Source organism: Rhamphochromis longiceps, linkage group LG14 (genome assembly GCF_057381845.1).
Source record: "Rhamphochromis longiceps isolate RC_006_pf linkage group LG14, R_longiceps_female_GT1.1, whole genome shotgun sequence".
In the NCBI taxonomy this organism is placed as follows: Eukaryota; Metazoa; Chordata; class Actinopteri; order Cichliformes; family Cichlidae; genus Rhamphochromis; species Rhamphochromis longiceps.
In genome coordinates, this window is record NC_140570.1 from 14,147,138 (window position 1) to 14,167,713 (window position 20,576).

At 39.4% G+C, this 20,576-nt stretch overlaps 2 protein-coding genes across 5 annotated transcripts in view; one reads left to right on the forward strand and one right to left on the reverse strand.

The window, feature by feature from the left end:
- The window catches only part of sphkap (SPHK1 interactor, AKAP domain containing), a 34,879-nt gene extending 27,965 nt beyond the window's left edge, over positions 1-6,914 (forward strand). The window contains exons 8-12 of one of the 3 annotated variants that reach the window (XM_085380337.1): positions 753-908; positions 1,763-1,846; positions 3,493-3,542; positions 4,685-4,866; positions 5,041-6,914. In XM_085380337.1, coding sequence (XP_085236463.1) covers positions 753-908; positions 1,763-1,846; positions 3,493-3,542; positions 4,685-4,866; positions 5,041-5,196 — 628 coding nt within the window. In that variant the 3' untranslated portion in view covers positions 5,197-6,914. The remainder of the gene's footprint in view (positions 1-752; positions 909-1,762; positions 1,847-3,492; positions 3,543-4,684; positions 4,867-5,040) is intronic. The other 2 variants (XM_085380338.1, XM_085380336.1) reach the window with 2 other exon arrangements.
- A 66-nt stretch (positions 6,915-6,980) lies between these two features.
- daw1 (dynein assembly factor with WDR repeat domains 1) lies at positions 6,981-19,398 on the reverse strand. Of its 2 annotated transcripts, none has more exons than XM_085380340.1 (13): positions 19,298-19,398; positions 18,960-19,032; positions 18,187-18,331; positions 17,426-17,484; positions 17,215-17,337; positions 16,988-17,087; positions 16,340-16,423; positions 15,208-15,314; positions 14,964-15,066; positions 14,459-14,573; positions 14,140-14,216; positions 8,176-8,338; positions 6,981-7,984 (listed from the first exon to the last, which is right to left on the reverse strand). In XM_085380340.1, the coding sequence occupies exons 1-13, from the start codon at positions 19,335-19,337 to the stop codon at positions 7,950-7,952; spliced, it is 1,224 nt and encodes a 407-aa protein (XP_085236466.1). In that variant the 5' UTR covers positions 19,338-19,398; the 3' UTR covers positions 6,981-7,949. The 2 variants fall into 2 exon arrangements, with proteins under 2 accessions (XP_085236466.1, XP_085236465.1); XM_085380339.1 differs by having other exon boundaries at positions 6,984-7,984; positions 16,340-16,447.
- Positions 19,399-20,576: the final 1,178 nt, after the last annotated feature.

Here is a 20,576-nt window from a genome sequence, read left to right on the forward strand (position 1 = left end):
AAGACAGGGACTCGGCATGGTGGTGAGATTTATTCTAATGCTGTAAATGTCTTGAGGGGCTTTCACGGGAGACAGCAGATTGTAGGACTGTCAAGGAGAACATTTTTAGTTCACATTTTTGGGGTAACAAAGACTGCATGTTTCCATTTGGACTGTAATGACACCACTAAAGTGTATGAGCAGCATCACTAATGTGCAAGAGAAGCCGATAAGTGGAATGTATGAAAGCTCAACGTAGAGTTTTATTGTGTTTTTTTTTTTTTTTTTTTTTTGTAACGCTTGATAAAACGTGTAATCCAGAAACAAGTGGAGTGCATGTGTTTGTCCCTTGTGTGCGAGTGCAAGTCAGTCACTCGCCGATTCAATAAAACCTGATTTCCCTGCAGAATTGAGGATGGCAGCTCTCAATCATCTGATTATGACTTAATTTAATCAGTGTCCTGGAAAAAAAAAAAGCTGAAAATCCAACAGTGCCCATGGGAAATGCAGTGTGCTGGTGCATTAAAGATATTCAAAGGAATTGGCTTTCTTTTTAATAATCATTTCACACTCCAAAGACATTTGTCATTTGTAGAAAGTTACTGTTTACAGTAAGACATGATCCCGATATGGGCTTATAGAAAGGAGGTTAGTAGTAACAAATCTGGGTGTCTGCGTAACAATAGTAGTGCATAGAGGAGCAGGAACAGTAGCCAAAGTGACCAAAGCATTGCTGCCGACATTGTGGACATCTTGCGGTTTGCTCTCTCCAGCAGTGACAGGGACAGGACAGCCGTGGCTGCAGTAGTGAAGAGAGACAAGCGTTCTATGAGTGCTAGCAGTGAAGAGAGCATGGGGAGCTGGTCTCACATAACCCCCGAAGATGACCCCCACGAGGAGACCAGTAGTTTTATCCACCTGAGCGAGGGGTCAGTAACCGCTGCTCTTTTGATACTGCTCCAAACGCTGCTGCTCACACCCTCACCCCGCTCTCATTGGCCCATTGCTACTAACTGTGTTCTCCTGTGCCAATGCCAATTTACTCCCTGCCACTCCAGTATCCACACCTGCTAATGCAGTGTATGGCAAGAGAGCTCGCTCTGCAAAGCCAGTGGTGCAAGAGCTCTTATATCATGGATCAAAAGGCCAGCTCATAACATCCACTAAACCATTCTCTGCTTCATCAAATTCTCATTTATTTACCCAACTAATCACCTATTAAAATAAGTTTATGGTGTAAGATCCCCTTTTTCCTTAAAACAAAAAGAAGAGATGTATACCATAATGATTAAACTCATTTAATTTCTCAAACTGGACAATCAATGATCTGGGCAGTTCTGAGAGTTAATAGGAAGTAGCAAGGTACTGTGTTTAGAGCAAGAGTAGTTGTGCGCACCACCATAACACTGCAACCTCTCCATCTACCTGCTTACTTTAACTCTGCCTCATCCCTGATCTATGTTGTGACACAAGGGCACGGCTGCCGGCCTTGCCTGTCCACCCTCCCCACCTAACTGCCTCCAAATATGCCTCATCCCCATTTCCAGACGGACCAGCTGCCAGGCAAAAAAATACGAATCACCAGCTCTCCCAGCTTCAGTGCCCAGTTCTGCTGCAGCTGCTATTTATATGTTAATCACCAGCTAATAACATGACCTGCATCCCTGCGCTTGGACATTGTTCTCTTCACAAGTGAACGATCGTGTTGGATGTCTCGAGACATCATTTAAATGACACTTTTGCTGTTTTTTGTTTTTTTTGTTTGTTTGTTTTTCCTTCCTAGGAATGGGACCAGCAGCACGTCTAGCTTAGGCCTGGTAGACCTGGATTCTTTTTCTGATGTTCCCTCTCAAAGCACAGTAATCCAGTATGTTTCTGCTATCACTGTATTTCTCATTATGTCTCTGGTGTGTCAACAGTGACATTTTTAATACACACAAACCTTGCAGGTATTATTTTCTCTCACACATGCTAGACAAGGATATTAAGTGTCATTCCAGAACAAATAACAATTTTCTGTTTAACAGACAAAAGCCTTTTGAATTTTCTGCTTTTATTCTGTTCTTTTTCATTTGTCTAAACGGTAAATAATCAGGTTAACAGTGCAGATTTTTTTTTAAATATCCAAAAAGGTTCGTAATTTAGTGAACTATTAAAAAAATCGTATTTTAAAACCCTGATTCCACAAATGTTTGCATGCTTCATAAAATAAGAGAATTCTGTGATTTTTGAATGTTAAAAACCCACATTTTGCTCACAACAGAACATAGAAAACATATCCAATGTTTAAACTGAGGAAATGTTGCATTTTTTTTTAAAAAGAAAAAGGGTCACTTTGATGGTCGAAGATGCGCCCCCCCCCCCCCCCCCCCCCCCCCCCCCACACACACACACACACACACACACACACACACACACACACACACACACACAAATGGTCATGGTTGCCACTGTGCAGCCTCTCCTCTTTTAACAACAGTCTGTAAACATCTGGGAACTGAAGAGACCAGCTGCTGGATGGAGGATTCTAGCTGTTCAGCAGTCCTGAGTTGTCTTTCTTCATATTGTTTCATCATGCCCCAGATGTTTTCAGCTGGCAAAAACTCTGGTCTGGACTCCTCTTGCTGAAATATGCAAGGCCTTCCCTGAAAACGTTGTCATCTGGATGTTGCTCTAAAGACTGTGTATACCTTTCAGCACTTTCTAGATTATGTCACACGTCTTCTTCTGCGCATGGTAGATTTAACCTGCATTTGCGGATGGCACGGTGAACTAACAGACAGCGATATCTGGAAGTGTTTCTGAGTCTATTCAGTGATTTCCACACAGCATCCTGTTTTTAATGTAGAGGGCCTGAAGATCGCAGGCATCCAATATTGATCTTCAGCCTTGGTCCTTGTGCACAAATTTCTCTAGATTCTTTGAATCTTTCGATGAAATTATGCGCTGTCAGTGATGAGGTGCTCTAAGTCTGTATTCAAAGGAACAGTATTATAAAACTCTTCCACAATTTGTGAAATTGACCTAATTCGTTGCAAAATGTTCATCCAGCTGGGTTTTTTTTTTTTTTTTTTTTTTTTTTTTTTTTTAGCTAATCGTTTTCATTAACTTGTCAAATTTCCCAGTTCAAACATTTATGTTCTGTTGTGAATAAAATTGGGTTTATGAGATTCTAATGTTACTGCATTCTGCTTTCATTTACATTTTACAACATCCCAACTTTGGATTTGGGGTTATATTTTAATTACATGAAAATAAATACTGTTGCATTGCTTTTAGGTTACCAGAACATGTGCAACTTTGTAATTAGCGAGCTTTCAAGATGTGCTTGTATCCAGATTTTGCTACCTTTGGAGAGCCAGGCTTGATGCTTTTCCTTGCTGTAGCATTGCAAGTTGGTTATTTCCCATTTAAGCATTAATGATACTGCTTTTCCCAAAACTTCAAACTGCTTCATTAATGTATGTCAACATATGTGAAACTTTTAGTCTCCATTATTTTCTTTCTTTATAGCGAGGAGACTGAGAGATGCCACCTGGCAGGAGCCAAAGAGACTGTATTTGGTGAGTGTAGTTTCAAATTCGTAGTCATCAATGGTGTTATTTAGAGACTGGCTAATTTAGCGGATATTAGCTATTTATCAATTTGCTGGTATTGTTATTTATTAACTGTTAAAAAAATCAAATAGTAGAGAAACAGCATTTAATGAAATTATGAGTGTTGATGTCGCATAGTTTGTCCTCTGGTGGACAATCTGCAACTTCCCTACTGGCAACACAGCACAATCTCAATGCAGCTCAATTAACAGTCGCCTCAAGGTGCTTTATATTGAAATGTAAAGACCCTGCAATAATAGAGAGAAAACCCCAACGATCATATAACCCATTATGAGCAAGCACTTGGTGATAGTGGAAAGGAAAAACGTCCTTTTAACAGGTAGAAACCTATTAGTTGATCAGCCAGAGATTAATAACGAAAAACGATTTAATGCAAAGTGGTGTATAACCACATAGTGATAAGAGGTGACAGAAGAAGAAATGCATCTAGGGAAGGCCCTAGCAGCCTAGGCCTATTGCAGTGTAACTAAGGGATCAACAACCAGCTGATCTGAGCAGACTTGGGTGAGTAAATGAATAAAAACATGCAACAAATGTTGCATCTAGTTCATATTCTCGTGCGTGTGTAAGAAAAAAACAAAACACTGACCAATATATTGGAATGTTGGATTTTTGAATCGCCAAATAATTGCTCTTAAAGTCTTATAGTGTTATATCCACTTCTGAATTATACACCTTCCTCAGTTTAAACATCTTATTACTCATCAGAAACTCTTGAGGGATTCAAGGCAGAGTGCTGTGATTAAGCCTCAAAAATTACACACACACACACACGTGTGTGTGTGTGTGTGTGTGTGTGTGTGTGTGTGCGCGCGCGTGTGCATAAAATCTTAAAGGTCCATTGTTCCAGGAGTGTTTTATCTCAAAGATCATCATTGTTTAAAGACGAAGCAAAACTGAGCCCAGGAGAGCTGAACACGCTGCGTGACTACATGCTTTTTCTTTTGATGTTTCAGTGAGTTTAGAACAGGCTGAATTGTCTGTGCGCCCCAACACTGCTTTGTTAGTGAGGACAGTATAGCTATCATCAAGGTGTTATTCAGTGCTGACTCGTACTACGTTATGCCATATTATATTTGATCTGTTAGAGAGCAGTTCAGCAAGAACAGCAGGCGACAGAAGCATCAGGGAGCTGTTGGTGGTAAACTGTGACCTCGAGCCAGAGTGCATGGACCTGGAGCTGAGAGTGGCTCTACAGTGGATCGCTGCCTCGGAGCTAGGCCTTCCTGCTCTCTACTTCAGGAAGTCCAAAGAGAAGAGAGTTGCAAAGGTAGGCAAAGCTGCTGGCTTGTCAAATAATACATTTATAAGCAGATCATGTTACTGATGTATTGTTTTTGCTTTTTGTTTTGGTCATTTTCTTACCTGATTTAACTGTGGGGGGGGAATCTACAGCTCATGAGACTGTACCTTTTTTTTTTTTTTTTTTTTCTTTTTGTCCCAGTTCCTGAGGGTGGTCCACCTGATGTCTCAGAAGGCGTGGAGGATTGCAGACTTGTTTGACGCTGTGGTTCAGTTCTGTAAGATGCACGAGAAAGCGGAAGAAGCGGGCAAGTCTCTCCAGTCAAGCCTGTTCGATTGGCTTCTGGAGACACTTTAGGACACTTGCCGCCTCTAATCGCAAACAGTAACAATACAAGCTCACTCATTCGCTCACATTTGTAACATGTTCCTGTTTGCGCGTGTATAGTCTCATCACACCAAGTGTCTCCTACCGAGAGCTGAAAGCACGACGCAATCGGCATACTTGAGAAATTCATACCTCTCACCCTTGTCCAGTTGGACCGATCTCCCTTTAACGAGAGGATGTTCTTGTTTCCAGAGTTACCTCTCTAGCGTCATGCACGCAAACACACGGCAAACTGTAGGTACACGGGTTGGACGTTCCTGATGGGAATGAATCAGCCCTCCAGTGATCATAGTTAGCAGGTTCTAACTGCTCCAGATTATATAGAAAATACATATTTACAAATTCACACAGTCGAATCATGGCTTTATTTATTTATTCACTCAGAGAAAGGCACCTATAGGACATACTGTAGGAAAATCAGGTTGTAGCCTTCCCACAGCTCAACATGCTCAAACCTTTTGTATTAAAACTACTTTTAAAAGAGGCTCTTTAAATCTAAGCCCAAAAAAGCCCTGACACTTTCTTCTGATGGTCACATTGAAGTGCACATTTACTTAATGTAAGTAAAAGGTCCAGATTTTTGTTGTCCATTGGCTAACGTACCACCTCTGTTGTGACTTTGAAACTCAGTACGTATGATATTTTATTCATGTTACTTAAGGGATTATTTTGGATAGCTGTACTGTATATACTGTAGATTTTGAACTGCTGCACCTTGGAGTAGTGGACCGCTCCTTTAGCTTTTGCTATGTCTAAAAAGACAGAGTAAGGTTTGTAATGTTGAATTTGTATGTGGATTTGGTCAGTATATTTCTCTACTTAGTGGTAATCTTGTGTTACAACAGCATCGCGGGGGGAAAAGCACATGACACAGCTGTAAACTTGGTCACAGTAGAAATGAATGTATTTATCTTTTGACATCAATAAATTTCTGTGATGTGAAATAAGAGCAAGTGTTGTGTCATTTGTAAACCAGGGAAAATAAAATCTCAATATTCAGGGGTGCATTTATGCACACTATTACACTCCACTGAACTGTTTCCCCAAAAAGAGAGAGAATTAAAACTACTAAACACAACCATACTGATAGGTTTATTATTGTAGTTTGCATTCAGGAACGGTGCTGTATACAACTGATGCATACAACTGTATAACGCCAATTCAAAACAGCAGTCTCCTGCAATATTAGAAACCCCAAGAAACACACAAACCCCTGTGAGCAAGCTCTCTGTGACAGTGGGAAAGAGAAACTCCCTTTTAACAGGAAGAAACCTTTGGTAGACAGAACCTGGCTCAATGAGTGGCAGCCATCTGCTGTGACTGGTTGGGGGTGAGGGGAAAGAGAAGGTAGTATGAACAAAAAATATTGGCTGACTGTTTCAGTGGTGGTGTCCTATTACAGTCCCGCATTTTAATTGAATGAGCTCTTTAGAAAGAGACATTTTCTCACAAAGGCAGACTGCGTGGCTAGGTGCTTGATTTTATACACTTAATACATTTGAATTTAAAGATTTAGTACTGTGGCCCTACAGCTCTGTTCATGTATGTAGGTCTAGCACAAATCTATAAAAAGGTATAAAGGTTTTATAATCTTAATCTAAATCTCCTTATCATAAAAAATCCATAAAACCATATTTCAACACAGAGCTTTAAAGTAGCAATTTGAGAATTCCCAAACGTCATAGTTTTTAGTTGTGATAATACGGGGACTTGGCGAGAAAAACACTGTTCTAACATGCCAGCTATGACAGACACTTTATAGAGCTGCCTGCCAATTTTCCATCAGTTTCAAACCACCAGCTTTTTCATGAGCTCTTGAAAGAAGATAAAGATATCTGATCGAACATCATGTTTGGGAGATTTAAAATCCATATGTCAATACAGAGAATTTCAGTCACAGACTGCAAAAGGATAGTCAATGTATTTTCAGTCTGGGTTGGACAATAAATCTGCAGTTTGAGTGATGAAGAACAAGAAATTCTTTATTGTCAAAGCAAAGGTGAGTGCTAATTAACTAATGGTAGGCAGCTACCCAACAGTATTTAGAGGTTTCAGGGTCACTACAGTCAACACTGTGGGGCAGTATTTGACAGGTTAGTAATATGTTAGTTGGGTGTACACAATGTAACATGACATAAATCTAATCAGAGCTTTTTTCCAATGTCAGTTTAAATTACCCATGACTAACAACCTTAGTGTGGACAAGGAGGAATGTATGTGATTTTTACGTTGCACTTGTATGGAAGGGACTTTGCAAGCGTTGCTGTGTGATTTGTTTGTCACTGTGAACCGAGTCACAGACTCATTCAGCATGTTGTATAGCAAAAAATAGTGGTGGGAAGCAAAGGAAAGCCTGTGTTTTCTCATCAGGTGGGCACTCCTACAATGATGTGAAGTTACCTGAAACCCTGGTACTATATGATGTACAGTTAATCCATCTATTTCCAATTATTGCTTGAACAAAACAAACAGCTTTTGAAATTGAAGAATTCGACTCCTTTTGATGACATCTTCTGAGCAGAGATTCCAAGCTGCTGTTGATTTCTAGGACCACATTAACTTCACACAGAAGTCAAAGTTTAAACTGAGCAGGAGTTTGTGATTTTTTTGTGTTTTTCTTTTACAGTAGTCCACAATCGAGCAGACACAAAGTGGGCAATATTTGGCAAACACAATTTGATTGTTGTGTTCATGTAAATGCCCTCCTGAGCCTCAGGTAATGTTCAGTACCAGATCCGGCATGTGTTATCCTTGCTGCCTGCAGGGAAGCACAAATACAAATGGATAGCTGCACAGAAGCACACAGCTGCACGCTTTTCATCTAAAAACTGCAATTAAGCATTTGTGACGGTTGTGATGAAGAGTACATTTGCCTCCTACAGCTACATTTTAACAGTGTACGATGGTCAGATGGGGTTTATGTGTGTTTTCTGTGTCAGTTCTATGTACCTGTAATGATTGTGTCACCCTCATAGTTGAAGACGCAGGAAAAGATCTCGTCTGTGTGCCCCTCCAGGACTTGTAAGCAGACTCCAGAGTGAGCATCCCAGAGCCGAGCTGTCTTGTCTGAGCTGGCAGTCAGGACTCTGGTGCCCTGAGGGCTGAAACAGATCTACCAAGAGAGGCAGAGCCAGGACAGTTAGCCTTTTTTCGAGGGTTGTGGTACATTTGCAACAAAGTTGCTGAATAAGAGATTATGCCAGAGAAAGTAGAAATGACATGAGGGGTGGAAATGGGTGAGTCTAGACCAATTTTACCATATCAGTAGCATTATTCCATTGAGGTCATTCAACTTAAAATGCTTAAGGAGGATAAAGGCACCAGTGGAACTACTCTGAGATGATAGAGGAGCGTTATGAAAATCATGGCTGAAACTGATTGTATTATAGTCTGGGTTTATCATTCCCTGAGTGGTTTTATATCCTAACAGTGAGGTAAAGGAAGGGATGATTAAATGAAGTTGGCCCTAGATGGCCATGAAAGTAAAGTATGTTTTTTTATTAAAATTCTAAACTCAGTGCCAACGAGAGACCCCCAGACAGGAAATGGAAACTGTCTAGAGAAGAAGCTGGCAAGGATAGAAGATTGAGGTGTGGGTGGGGTGTGTGTGTGGGTGGAAGCTATGACAGGTGCCAAAATGGAAGGTTGATGTTTTAAAATGGACAGCGAAGAGAAAAAGATCAAAAAGAGTAAAGGAATCAGATAAAAAATAAACAAAGCTGATGAGTGTCTCAGTTGCATACTGCATATTAAAGTGGACATGAAACACTATGTGTAGAAAGGCTAAATTACATCATGGAGCACTAGTCCAATGTCACTGTCTGAGAAGCTGGATTTAAGAAATAAGTGTTTTTAAGGTCATATGTTGTGTCAGTACACAACAAGACGTCACAGGGTTGTTTTTTTGGTTGCTGCCTTACATTAGTTTATGTTAGCTAACTAGCGATAGAACCAATACCTCAAGGATAAAAATACTAAGTAGCTAGACTGATTACTTAGGTTTGAGGGCATTCATTCATGTGTACAGCTCTCTTAAGCTCCAGTCACAGCATTTTAATCAGTTTGAGTTCTCGACTTAAACCGGGCAATTGCAACACCCTGACTCTTTACCTTTTCAGCCATTCTGTTGTAGATTTGCTGGTCTGTTTAGAAGCACTGTCCCACTTCATTACATAACTTAGTCCAAGCCTCGTATTTGGCTCTAGAATATTTTGGTATACAGAAAACGTCACAGACACCTCAGTGACTCCAACTTGCCCCGGACCTGCAGCTGCAAACTAAGACTAAACCATCACCCCTCTACCGCTGTGCTTGACAGTTTGTATGAGGTGTTTGTGTCGATATACATTTTCTATTTCGCAGTTTTGGAAATATCCTCATAAACACTGCATTGTGGACAAACATCTCCACTGTGGTCTTGTCTGTTAAAAGGATATTGCTTTCTCCAGGCACCTTCACAAACAAGCCAAACTTGTTCAGTCTGTTTCTCTTTATGCCATTATGAACTTTAACATTTAGCATGCTAACTGATGCTGATGATCAATAAATACATTTGATTTGCAACAGTTAGCAGTTACTTGTCCTCTTAACCCCTATGGAAGCAACAAGGACAGGGGTGCCCAATCCCGGTCCTCGAGAGCTACCGTCCTGCAGCTTTTAGATGCATCCTTGTTCCCACACACCCGAATCAAATGAATGGCTTGTTATCAGGCCTTTGCCAAACACGATGGCATGCTGAAGAGGTAATCAAACCATTTGATTCAGCTGTGTTGGAGTAGGGATGCATCTAAAAGCTGCAGGATAGTAGCTCTCGAGGACTGGGATTGGGCAGCCCTGAACAAGGGTGTTCTTAGCCAACTCCAGGCCTCGAGGGCAGGTGTCCTGCAGGTTTTAGATCTCACCCTGAGTCTACACACCTGAATGAAATGATTAGTTCATTACCAGGCCTCTGGAGAACTTCAAGAGATGTTGAGGAGGTAATTTAGCCATTTAACTCAGCTGTGTTGGAACAAGGACACATCTAAAACCTCAAGGCCTGGGTTTGGACACCACTGTGTTAAATAAATAATGACACCATATAATACGTCATGTGTTCTTGTTAATCTGAGATTATTTTTACCAGACTGGAAGCAAGTGAACTTTCCTTTTTATATAACTGTATATATAAAATGGAGGAAGGATTAACAAGGCTAAAGCATTTGTTTAATCTGGCATTACTCAATATCGTCTCTCTTGCATGGTCACTAGGTTACATTGGCCTAACCAATCACATCTTGTTTGTAGCGTAAGAATGACTCAAAACTACGAGAACCATTTTTGTTGGTTAGATGTAGAGGCTAACTTTAAGGTAAAAGTTAATTTTAAAACGCATTTCAACAAGGACCTGCAAAAATGCTACTTCCTACACCATATGGATTTTTTCAATGAAAGTTTGGAGCATGCTGTAAATGGGCTCTACAAATTTAATCAAACACTGATTTTTTCCATTAGATTGTCATTTTGATTTGAATTAAGGGCAAGAATAAAGCAAATGGAACATCCAGAATAGGAAAGAGTCCTCTTAATGCTTAGTTTGAAAACACAGTTATGAGAAGTTATCTATACCAGCGGTCCCCAACCCCTCGGGTCCATGAGTCGTTTGGTACCAGGCCGCGAGAGTTGAGGCTTGAGTGTGAAAGTTATGGTTTTCAGGATTTTTATCGTTATTTTTTTTATCGTTTTTCTCATTAACTCGGTTTCCCTGGGTCTATTCCCGTGTTGTGGATAAATCTTCTTTTTTTTTTGCTACCGATACTGGTTTTATTTTTAAAGGCCGGTCCGTGAAAATATTGTTGGACATAAACCGGTCCATGGCGCAAAAAAGGTTGGGGAATGCTGATTTATACCATCTTCCACACAGAAGAAAATATCTTTAGACCTTTAGAACTAGTCATTTAATTAGCATTCCATCATTTATAATATATTATCATTCACAAACAAAAGGGTAGCAAAGTGAATTTACTACAGCAGTGACCGAGATGTAATAAAAATAAAATTAAAAGCTTACTGAGTGAGATACTGAAATAGAAGGAAAAAAACATGGGGAAGAAAATGGTTAAGAAGCATGGACAGGAGGATGGCTGGTGTCCTGTTAGGGAGAGATTAGTGTCATAATCCCCTGGAATCGTCTTCCATCCAGCCTGTTTATTACTGGCTGTCTAATGTGTTTTAGTAAATGCACACAGAGAAGCCCTCTGAGCCAGAACCTGTGGAAAACCCACACTCGTGCAGAGCATCGCACTTGACAAATATTAAATGGGTGATATCGCTCCAAATAAAGAACAAGGTCAGTGCAGGGTCAGACAGCAGTGCCCCATGCCAGAGTACTCGCATGTATGTGCTTGCGTTACTACTAGTAGGCCATGTTAATCAGGTTTAGAACTGTGCTCACAGATTTCTGGCGATAACTCAAAACATCCTGAAGCTTCGAGTCCTGTCCCTCCATTTCAGCATCAAACTCTGTCACATGTTAGCTAGGTAATTTTAAAAAATGACCTATTTAAAGCACTGGCGAGGAAAACTGTGGTCTGAGTCAATATTACACAAAAATCACAAGTTTATTCACAGCTGCTAGCTGCATGACGCATGCCCAAAGTTGTGGCTGTGGCCCTGGTTATAGAATACTTAATAATTTGTTCTTATTTTTATTACTACATTTGCCATACGAATACTGAGATCATTTTCTGAATGGTTTCAAACATAAGACTCACAAATGGGTAAAAGTTTGCTATGAAATCAGTAACTTAAAAAAAATAACAGTCTCACATCTGTGCTCTTTAACTATAATAGCTACAAAGAAGTAATCGCCCAATCACACGGCATCACAGCAGTGCATTTAGGCACCCATTAGGCACATAGACATGGTTGAAAAGACCTCAAATTGAGAATCAGAATTAGGAAGAAAGATGATTTTTAGTGTCGCTGAGCATGGAATGTTTGTTGGTGTCAGATGGGCCAGTGTAACTACTGTCTAGAGATGGCACGATACCACTTTTTTTATGTCCGATACCGATACCGATATCATAAATTTGGATATCTGCCGATACCGATATGAATCCGATATAGTGTTTTTTAATCAACAAAACTGTTTTTTTAAATATCTTGCTGCATTTTCTATAAGTTCATACTCAAGTTTAAAACAACAACTACACTAAAGCTATTCTGTTATACCTGTATGCAAAAAAAAATATTTCATGGTTCAGCAATACTGATCAATCTAATAAACTTAAACCTACACCATCCTCCCTATTCTGGTATTTTAAAGAGTACTTAGCATAAATATTAAGCAACCTAACTAATAGGGTTCCAACTCCCAGCAACAACAAAAATAAATAAAAAATGGGGAACCACCCCTCACGCTCCACCTCATGATGCTTAATCGACGTAATCAACCTTAATTTGATGCAGTGTGAAAAAAAAATGCACAGAAATCAATTATTTTTCAAGAAATATTAAATAGATTCAACATCTTTCTTCAACAAAATTGCAGACTGCACAGATGGTACCTTCCCAAAGGAAAAAGTACTATAGCTTACTAGGGTATATATATTAGACTTAATAGTTACTATATACAGTAATTGACTTCTATTCATTTTACATCAAATTAAAACTTTGGGTGTAAGATTCGGATAATTATTTATTAAAAGCTAGACATTTTAAATGAGAATAAGAAAGAAAAGTATGTCTTTGTGCCCCCTTTTCCCTGTTAATGCCCTATCGGCCCCCCTGGCTAAACTTTGCTAGATCCGCCCCTGCACAGTTACCAGCCGTCAGCTGCGTAGAAAAAGATCCTCGAGTAGAAAGTAATATTAAATAAATTCTAACAACAGCTTATCAAGCTTAAACGTGCTGCTGTTGTTCAGCCGCTGGTTTCCTCTTTCTGGCGCGAAGTGGGCCAAAAACAAACAAAAGAGACGGACTCGTGACAGAAAAGCCGATCAGCTGATCATTAAGCAGTTTCATGATTGAAGTAGCAGCAAGAAGAGGCAGTCGCTTGTTAAGCTTAATGCAGGAATGCTTTACAAACATTCAGAGATGGACTTACACACTTGCTTTACTTCTCTCGGGGATAACTTTGTCGGAGATGAAATGCCGGGTTGCTAGCGAAGCTCCAAATGCTATCCAGACCACCAACAGGTCCTGCATGCCACAGCCGCTCTATCACGTGATGCATACTGCTCCGACGTGCTAACGTTCTGAGGTGAGTTACGGCGTGTTGCAAGTTTTGTGAGGTGCTTTCGTGATATTTAATGGATCGGATTACATTTTTTATTTTTCTCCGATATCCGATCCAGTAATTTAGGTCAGTATCGGACCGATACCGATACGTAATATCGGATCAGTCCATCTCTACTACTGTCTACTGAAATTTACCTACAACCATAGGGTGGACTAAAAAGAGAAAATATCCAGTGATCGACAGTTCTCTGGGTGAAAATACTTGAGTCTCAATTTCTGCTGCAACGTTTAGATGGTACGGTCAGAATTTGGTGAAAACAACATGAAAGCAGCCTGACCCCTGAATCAAAGGTTCAGGCTGCTGGTGGTATAATGGTATGGGGTATGGCAAACTTCGGCATCCTTAGTAACGATTAAGCATTATTTAAAATGCCAAAACATGTCTAAACTCACCTTAACCCAGCTTTTTCAACAGCAAAAACCTGATATACGTAAGGTGTACCAAGGGGCAGGGTTACGCTTTACAAGTTAAAATAATAGTTAATACTCACAAAGTTGAGAAGAGTGATAAAATGCTGAAAAAGCTTGAGCAACACAGTTATGCTTTTTCATTTAATTACAGATAAATAGATGACAAAAAATAGCCATAACTTAAATTGTTCTTTTAGAACAGACAGTTTGGCTTCATCAACTTACCTTGGAGATATCGCCATCATGGCCTTCTAAGGTTGCAAGACACTGATGTGTTGCTGTACTGAACACTCTTGCTGTCCCTGAGAGTTTCAGGAAGAGAGAGAGTTTTCAGCACACAGGCACAGCTTACAAAATTATAAAAATGTTGCTTTTGTTGTGGAAAATCCAAATTTATACAACCAATAAAGCTTAGGTATTTGTAGAAATCTTTAAATGCAGAATCTTAAATTCTGCACAAGTAGTATATTTAGGGTACGTTTGTAATACCGTGCTAGTACAGTTTTACTCGGAATGTAATCTTTTGACTGAAGTGTTGTCTCACCATCAGCTGAGGCAGTAGCAATGAGTTGACCACTTAAATCAAAACACACATCCAACACCTCTTCTTTGTGTCCAGTGAGGGTGGCAACACACTTCCCACTGACAGTCTCCCAAACCTGCGAACACATTTACACATGTCAAAAAACAGAATTATACATGCACACAGGAGCGAACTACATAACTGGAGCATGCATTCATCATGGAGCATGGAAACACCAAACTCATGAAGTATGCATTTGTGAATGTAGCATTAAACTCTGAAGTGGCTTTATTATGGCCATCTCCCTCAGAGGAATGCAGCGAGGTGGATAATTCTCACTTGTGAGCGTGACTCATCTTGGTGTAATTAAGGAATTAGGATTTAATTTTTCTCCACAGACCTTAGACACAGGAGTTTGCGAGAGAGTGGGAAATTGAAGACGGTAAATACAAACAGACATGTTTTCAGCCTCTGACAAGAGATTTTGGGAACAAAAAAAAGATATTTGGGCTTAATGATAGCTTACTTTGCAGGTTTTATCCATGGAACCAGTAACAATCAAGGAGCAATCCCAGTTAAACTGAGTATTGCTTATTTCTCCCATGTGACCAATGAGTGTGTGGACCCGTCTAGGGGAAAAAACAAGGAATTGAACAGCAATTAATCAGTCTCACAGCTTTGTAAGGCAGAATCGATAAGTGTTACATTCTCTGTGAAGTATAAATGATGACACATGCACAAATGGATGCATAATATTGATAACTTCTGACCTTCCTGAAGCAACATCCCATATAGTGACTGTGTGGTCGAAGGAACCGGTGACAAGTTGACTACCCACTGTGTTAAAGCACAGCGAGAGGACCTCTGCGGTGTGACCCTGAAAGGAGATGGCATTATCTCTCACTGTCTTATTTCATTTCTCCCTCACAGCCACTCACATTATGGATGAAAAAGTGCATCATAAAATGCAAATATTTACCAACCACAACAGTGTGGCTTATACAGCTGATTATTTTCACCTTGTGTGTGTGTGTGTGTGTGTGTGTGTGTGTGTGTGTGTGTGTGTGTGTGTGTGTGTGTGTGTGTGTGTGTGTCCCTGCAGAAAAGTGGGGCTGTTGTCCTAGAAGGAACTACATCAAAGGCAGCTTTAAGAACTTTGGCAGGTGTTTATGTCTTACTGTCCTTGGATGGATTTGTCCCAACAGTGCAAAGTACAGCCTCCAAACTTTAGAAGTGTGTATTTAAGATCAGAATGAGTTTGAAGGTAAGTGTGGTCCAATTCATAAGTGGTGGCTCGCACCCACTTTGATCACCTGTCCCTCATTTATTTTACTTTTTAGGGCTCATTTGAGGTATTTTGTGCATAATGTTTAATGTTTTCAAAGGCGTGTGCAGTCTGGCAACTAAATGGTGTCATAGCTAGTGTGAGCCCCCCACATTATAGTCTCCTGAATTTGTTAACATAAATACACAGGTTAGCCTTACCGGTAGATTTATAAAATTGAAGTTAACTTAAAAAAAAAAGAACAGATTAAAGAATCTGCACTCAGTTGACTGCATTACTGATTCTTCATGGTGTGAGAAGCTAAGTGAATTGAGAGGGGCAGAGAGTTGCTCCTTGCTGACACAGATTCAGCAAGTCACACTATAAACCCACGTGCAGTCTGCACATTAAAGAGGTCTCACTACTCCCCTTAGAGAGGGCTATCAGTGCCTTCTTAAAGAGTGTGTCACATTCCTATCAAATGTTGGTCATCAAGAGCACTTGACAGCATTCATGTCACTTTCACAAGTGACTAAAAAGTTAATGAATCATCATTAATGAATGAATGTGGGTCACAACACCAGGATAAGAAGAGCAAGAAAAGCAATGGGACAGAGTTTGAGGAAAGGGTATCTCACAGTCAGTGTGGCCACTTCCTCCCCACTCTCCACATCCCACAGCTTGGCAGTGGTGTCCATACTGCTTGTGGCCACCAGCGTACTCTGGGGGTTGAATGCAAGACACACCTACAAAATTTTTTTACTTAGGTTGTATTGTATTCTGTAGCAAAGCTGAATAGTATATGGCATATGAACTGCTCTAAACTCTCGATTTGAAACAGTTGTTTCTATTCTTGGCTTGATATGGCAATTTACTGAATATGGTCATCTCACCCATATGCTTACAGCAGCCCAACCCAACCTCTTGTTTGTGAGTCAATCACAGCCAATCAGAAAAAAAAAAGCTCATTTAGAGAGCAGATGGACTTAATGGGAGTAAAATATCTTGCCTCAGACAGAAGATGAAACAAGCTGCCCAAGGCTCAGTCTTAGATAAATGGAGATTACTTGTAAATCATGCAAAGCTACTATGAGTCCAAGAATAAAAATGTAGACAGTAAATAAAATTATAGGTCCTGTTAAAGTACTAAACACAATACCATAGCAGAACCTTGTAGTTTAAATGCTCACATAGCTTAAATACTGACTTGTGTTTCAAATATGAATCAGCAATCAACCAAAAACTAACACAAATGAAATTCATTTAAAACAAATCATTATACATACTATTTCTCCCATGTGTCCCCGATAAGTATGAAAACATTTGCCAGTCTCGGCACACCACAGTTTGCAGGTCTTATCAAAAGAGCCAGTCGCAATCTTGTCTCTAAGTTTAATAGAGAGAAAATAAAGCAATGAAACATTCATTTTTAAGATGAAACACTGATGTGAATCTTCAATTGAGCAATGCGACCCTCCCATGTTATAAAGGTTTTCCTAAAACAGCTCATTACCCATAAGGGTTGTTGAACGCAATTGCATACACCACGTTTCTGTGACCCTCTAGCACGTGCAGCTCTGTGCCTGAGGCTGTGTCCCAGACTCTACATGTCCTGTCGTAACTCCCAGTTATAAACCTGCAGTGTGAGAGAAAAGGGGGAATTGCACAAACTGTAATTTCTCCTAAACAACAAAGTGGCAGGTTACTCAGTGTTAAAAACTCACCTTGACCCAGATTTGTCAAAGGCAACATTTGTCAGTGGCAATATGTGTGCCTTGAGCTCCTGGAAAAAAAATTGAAACTGGTCTGAAAAATCCAATTTAGTTATTGACTACATTCATCTACATTCATCTTTAAAATTACCCATGTAACTTCTGTATGTATAATTCATTTGACTATAATGTAATGTGAAGGCTTCTTCCTCCTGGCCCACCACTGGTGGAATAACTTTCTGCTCTCATTAAGAACAGAAAGATCTCCCAATTTTTAGATGCAGGCAAAATAAATTCAGTAACCTCTGATCTCCAGCAATGCAACTGACCCTGACTTCCATTTAACTCCCCTAATACATGCGCATGAAGCACTAGCGACTTAGTAACCCGATCACTGCTGCTTTCTAGTGCCTCTCTAAAACAGTAGTTACTAATTTCACAAATCACATTCCACATATGTAAATAGCATCTGCTAATCGCTGAGCTAATGGATTGTGCCCGTTTATTCATGCTGCAAAAATGTTACTGTTCCAACAGTCTGTGTGGAATAAAAGCATTAATATCATAACTCAATAAGCAACACGTGTGCCATGTTTCACAGACAAAATAAACTTTAGTTCATAAAACCATTCTTTCATTAAAATCAAGGTTACAAGGAGCACCAAATAACTTTCAACAATGTGAGGGAAATAGATAAATGTCTTCACTAGCAGGAATTCCTTGTAAGCGTCATGTCTACGTGTTGATTTATTTACTGCTGTTTTGTGTCTGACCTTGGAGAAACAGAACCTGTGATGGTCCTGCTGGGTCTGTTTCTTCTGAAGTCGAATAACCAGCTGTTTGACCTGATCAGCCTGAGCCTTTGTGACCAGAGGCTCTGATTGTCTGATTTCTTCCACCAACTCATCTGGATTTGTTCTACAATTTTAAAACATAAAATGTGATAAGTCTTTTTGTAATTTTAGGTAGCTTGATGGCAAAAGAGAGAAAAAAAATGTAAAAAAAACAAAAAACAAAAACAAACCAAAAAAAACCAAGACATTAGGAACAGAAAAGGGAAAGAAAATGGAAACAGAAAGGGGGTTTAGGATAACAAATACAGCTTAACAAAGATTACATTTACTCTACAATTTCACCAAAGTATGTTTAATGTGTGTTAAAATATCACTCCCCATGTTGTCAGATTTACACCCTTGTGACTGCCAGTAAGAGCTGAAATGAGTAATGTTGGTATTCCTAAAGTAAATGGGTCATTTAAAAGAAATCTCTAGTCTAATGTAATGCCACATTAAGGAATTGCAACTCCTCCACAGTCCAACTTCATAATAAATGCAACATGGTTACAAAGTGTTTTTAAATAGGGTTTTAGTCTGCAGAAAGTCGTTTTTTAGTGGTAATGTAACCGTAGGTTGTAACAGTTTGTTATTGACATTATCTTCAGTGCTGAGATCACACACACACACACACACACACACACACACACACACACACACACACACACGCAGAGAGAGAGAGAGAGAGATCCTAACAGGTACAACTCACGCACTCTGGAGTCAAATCCAAAAGATCTATTGATTTGGTCCTCAGAAATCCTCCTTTCTCGTATTCAAGGATTATACCTGACAGCATAAAAAAATGAAAAATAAAAGAATTAAAGAGAGGCTGACATTACAACACCTGGGTTCTAGTTAACTTAACCTGTTATGTCTTATAATGACAAACTATCTAACCCTTCTGCCGATTTGAGTTTGAAAAGCGTTAGCTAACTAGCTAATGTCAGACAAACTTTAGGCCATAACGATTTAATATGAAGGTTAGGCACAGTCATATGACCTCCATGAGAAGCAACATTTTAGATAGGACTACAAACATAACTTGTATTACCTGGCGGATAATATCTGAGGAGAAACCGCTTGAGTTTCATTATGACTTCTAATAAGGTCCTATCACATCACATAGAAACAAACCGTTGTTATGGCGACCGGACTCGCGTCCGTTGTATTAGGCATGCGTACCGCGCATGCCTAATACAAGCCTTAAAGGACCGGCGTTGCACCAAAAAGTGCTGGTCTGCCAAAAAGTGATTTCAAGTTTCTATGTGTGTTTTTTGTTTTTTTTAAATTATGTGTAATGTCTTTACATATATTGATAAATAGACTTTAGACTATATATAAAATAATTACCAGTTTTGCAAGTATCTTTATGACCCGGTCCTTTTTGGCCAGTTAAAATATCTATATTGTCATGCTGCTGCTGTCTTTGCCAGATCGCTCTTAAAAAATAAAATTTTAATGCCAGTGAGACTTTTTTAACGGGATACATAGGCTAAAGGATATATAACAGTCACTTCTAAAATTCTACCTTGTGACAGGAATGTTGTGTGTAGCTCAAGATGAGTTGATATCATTCATGAAGATTACTTTTGACATATATTTCAAATATTATAGGCCAGCAAGTCATGTACAGCAGTTTAAACACGGGCAGTCACTTTTTGGCAGACGATCACTTTTTTTCAATGTCTAATATATTTGCTCTAATAGATTTTAGTAAACTAGATTTACGAAAGGGTTGTATATAAAATAAAAAAATAACCTGTTTTTCAAATAACAGTTTTTCAAGGCTCTGCGTTATTAGTCCTACTTTATAATAAATTAAGTCCTTTTTTAAGCATAAATGATGTGTACATAACTGTGATGCAAGGTTTTTATAGTTAATTAAAGCTAAAAAATTGTAGCTTTTACCTTGTCACAAGAATGCTCTTTCCTGCTCAAAATGACTTATCACTACTAAGACATATGTTTCCGGTATGTTTGCCAGATCAGGAGCTAACAAGTCATTTACGACACCAACAATCAGTTTTTGGTGAATGCTGTAAAACACCTTTTTGGGAGAATCCCTTGTTTTTTCATTTACTGAATTCATAAATAAATAAATACGCAAAATTTCCCAATTTTCCAAACTGATTGATGAGTAATGAGTTTCAAAGTTTATTATACACTGTAGTTTGTTCATGAACTGTGGTGCATACCAGAAAGCAGCTCTCTGCTCTCTGTAACTCATTGACAGTTATCACAAACACTTGATTGCAGTTGTTGCTGCTAAGGGTGGCCCAACCAGTTATTAGGCGTAGGGTGCAATCACTTTTTCACACAGGGGCCATGTA

Bases quoted from the DNA above. Each gene is read 5' to 3' on its own strand.
- daw1 (XM_085380339.1), bottom strand. From the start codon at position 19,337: ATGAAACTCAAGCGGTTTCTCCTCAGATATTATCCGCCAG. The intron at 15,315-16,339 runs GTGAGATACCCT...ATCTCCTTTCAG, and splicing joins AGGAAGTGGCCACACTGACT to GGTCACACCGCAGAGGTCCT. The intron at 15,067-15,207 runs GTCAGAAGTTAT...TTTTTCCCCTAG, and splicing joins TGGGATGTTGCTTCAGGAAG to ACGGGTCCACACACTCATTG.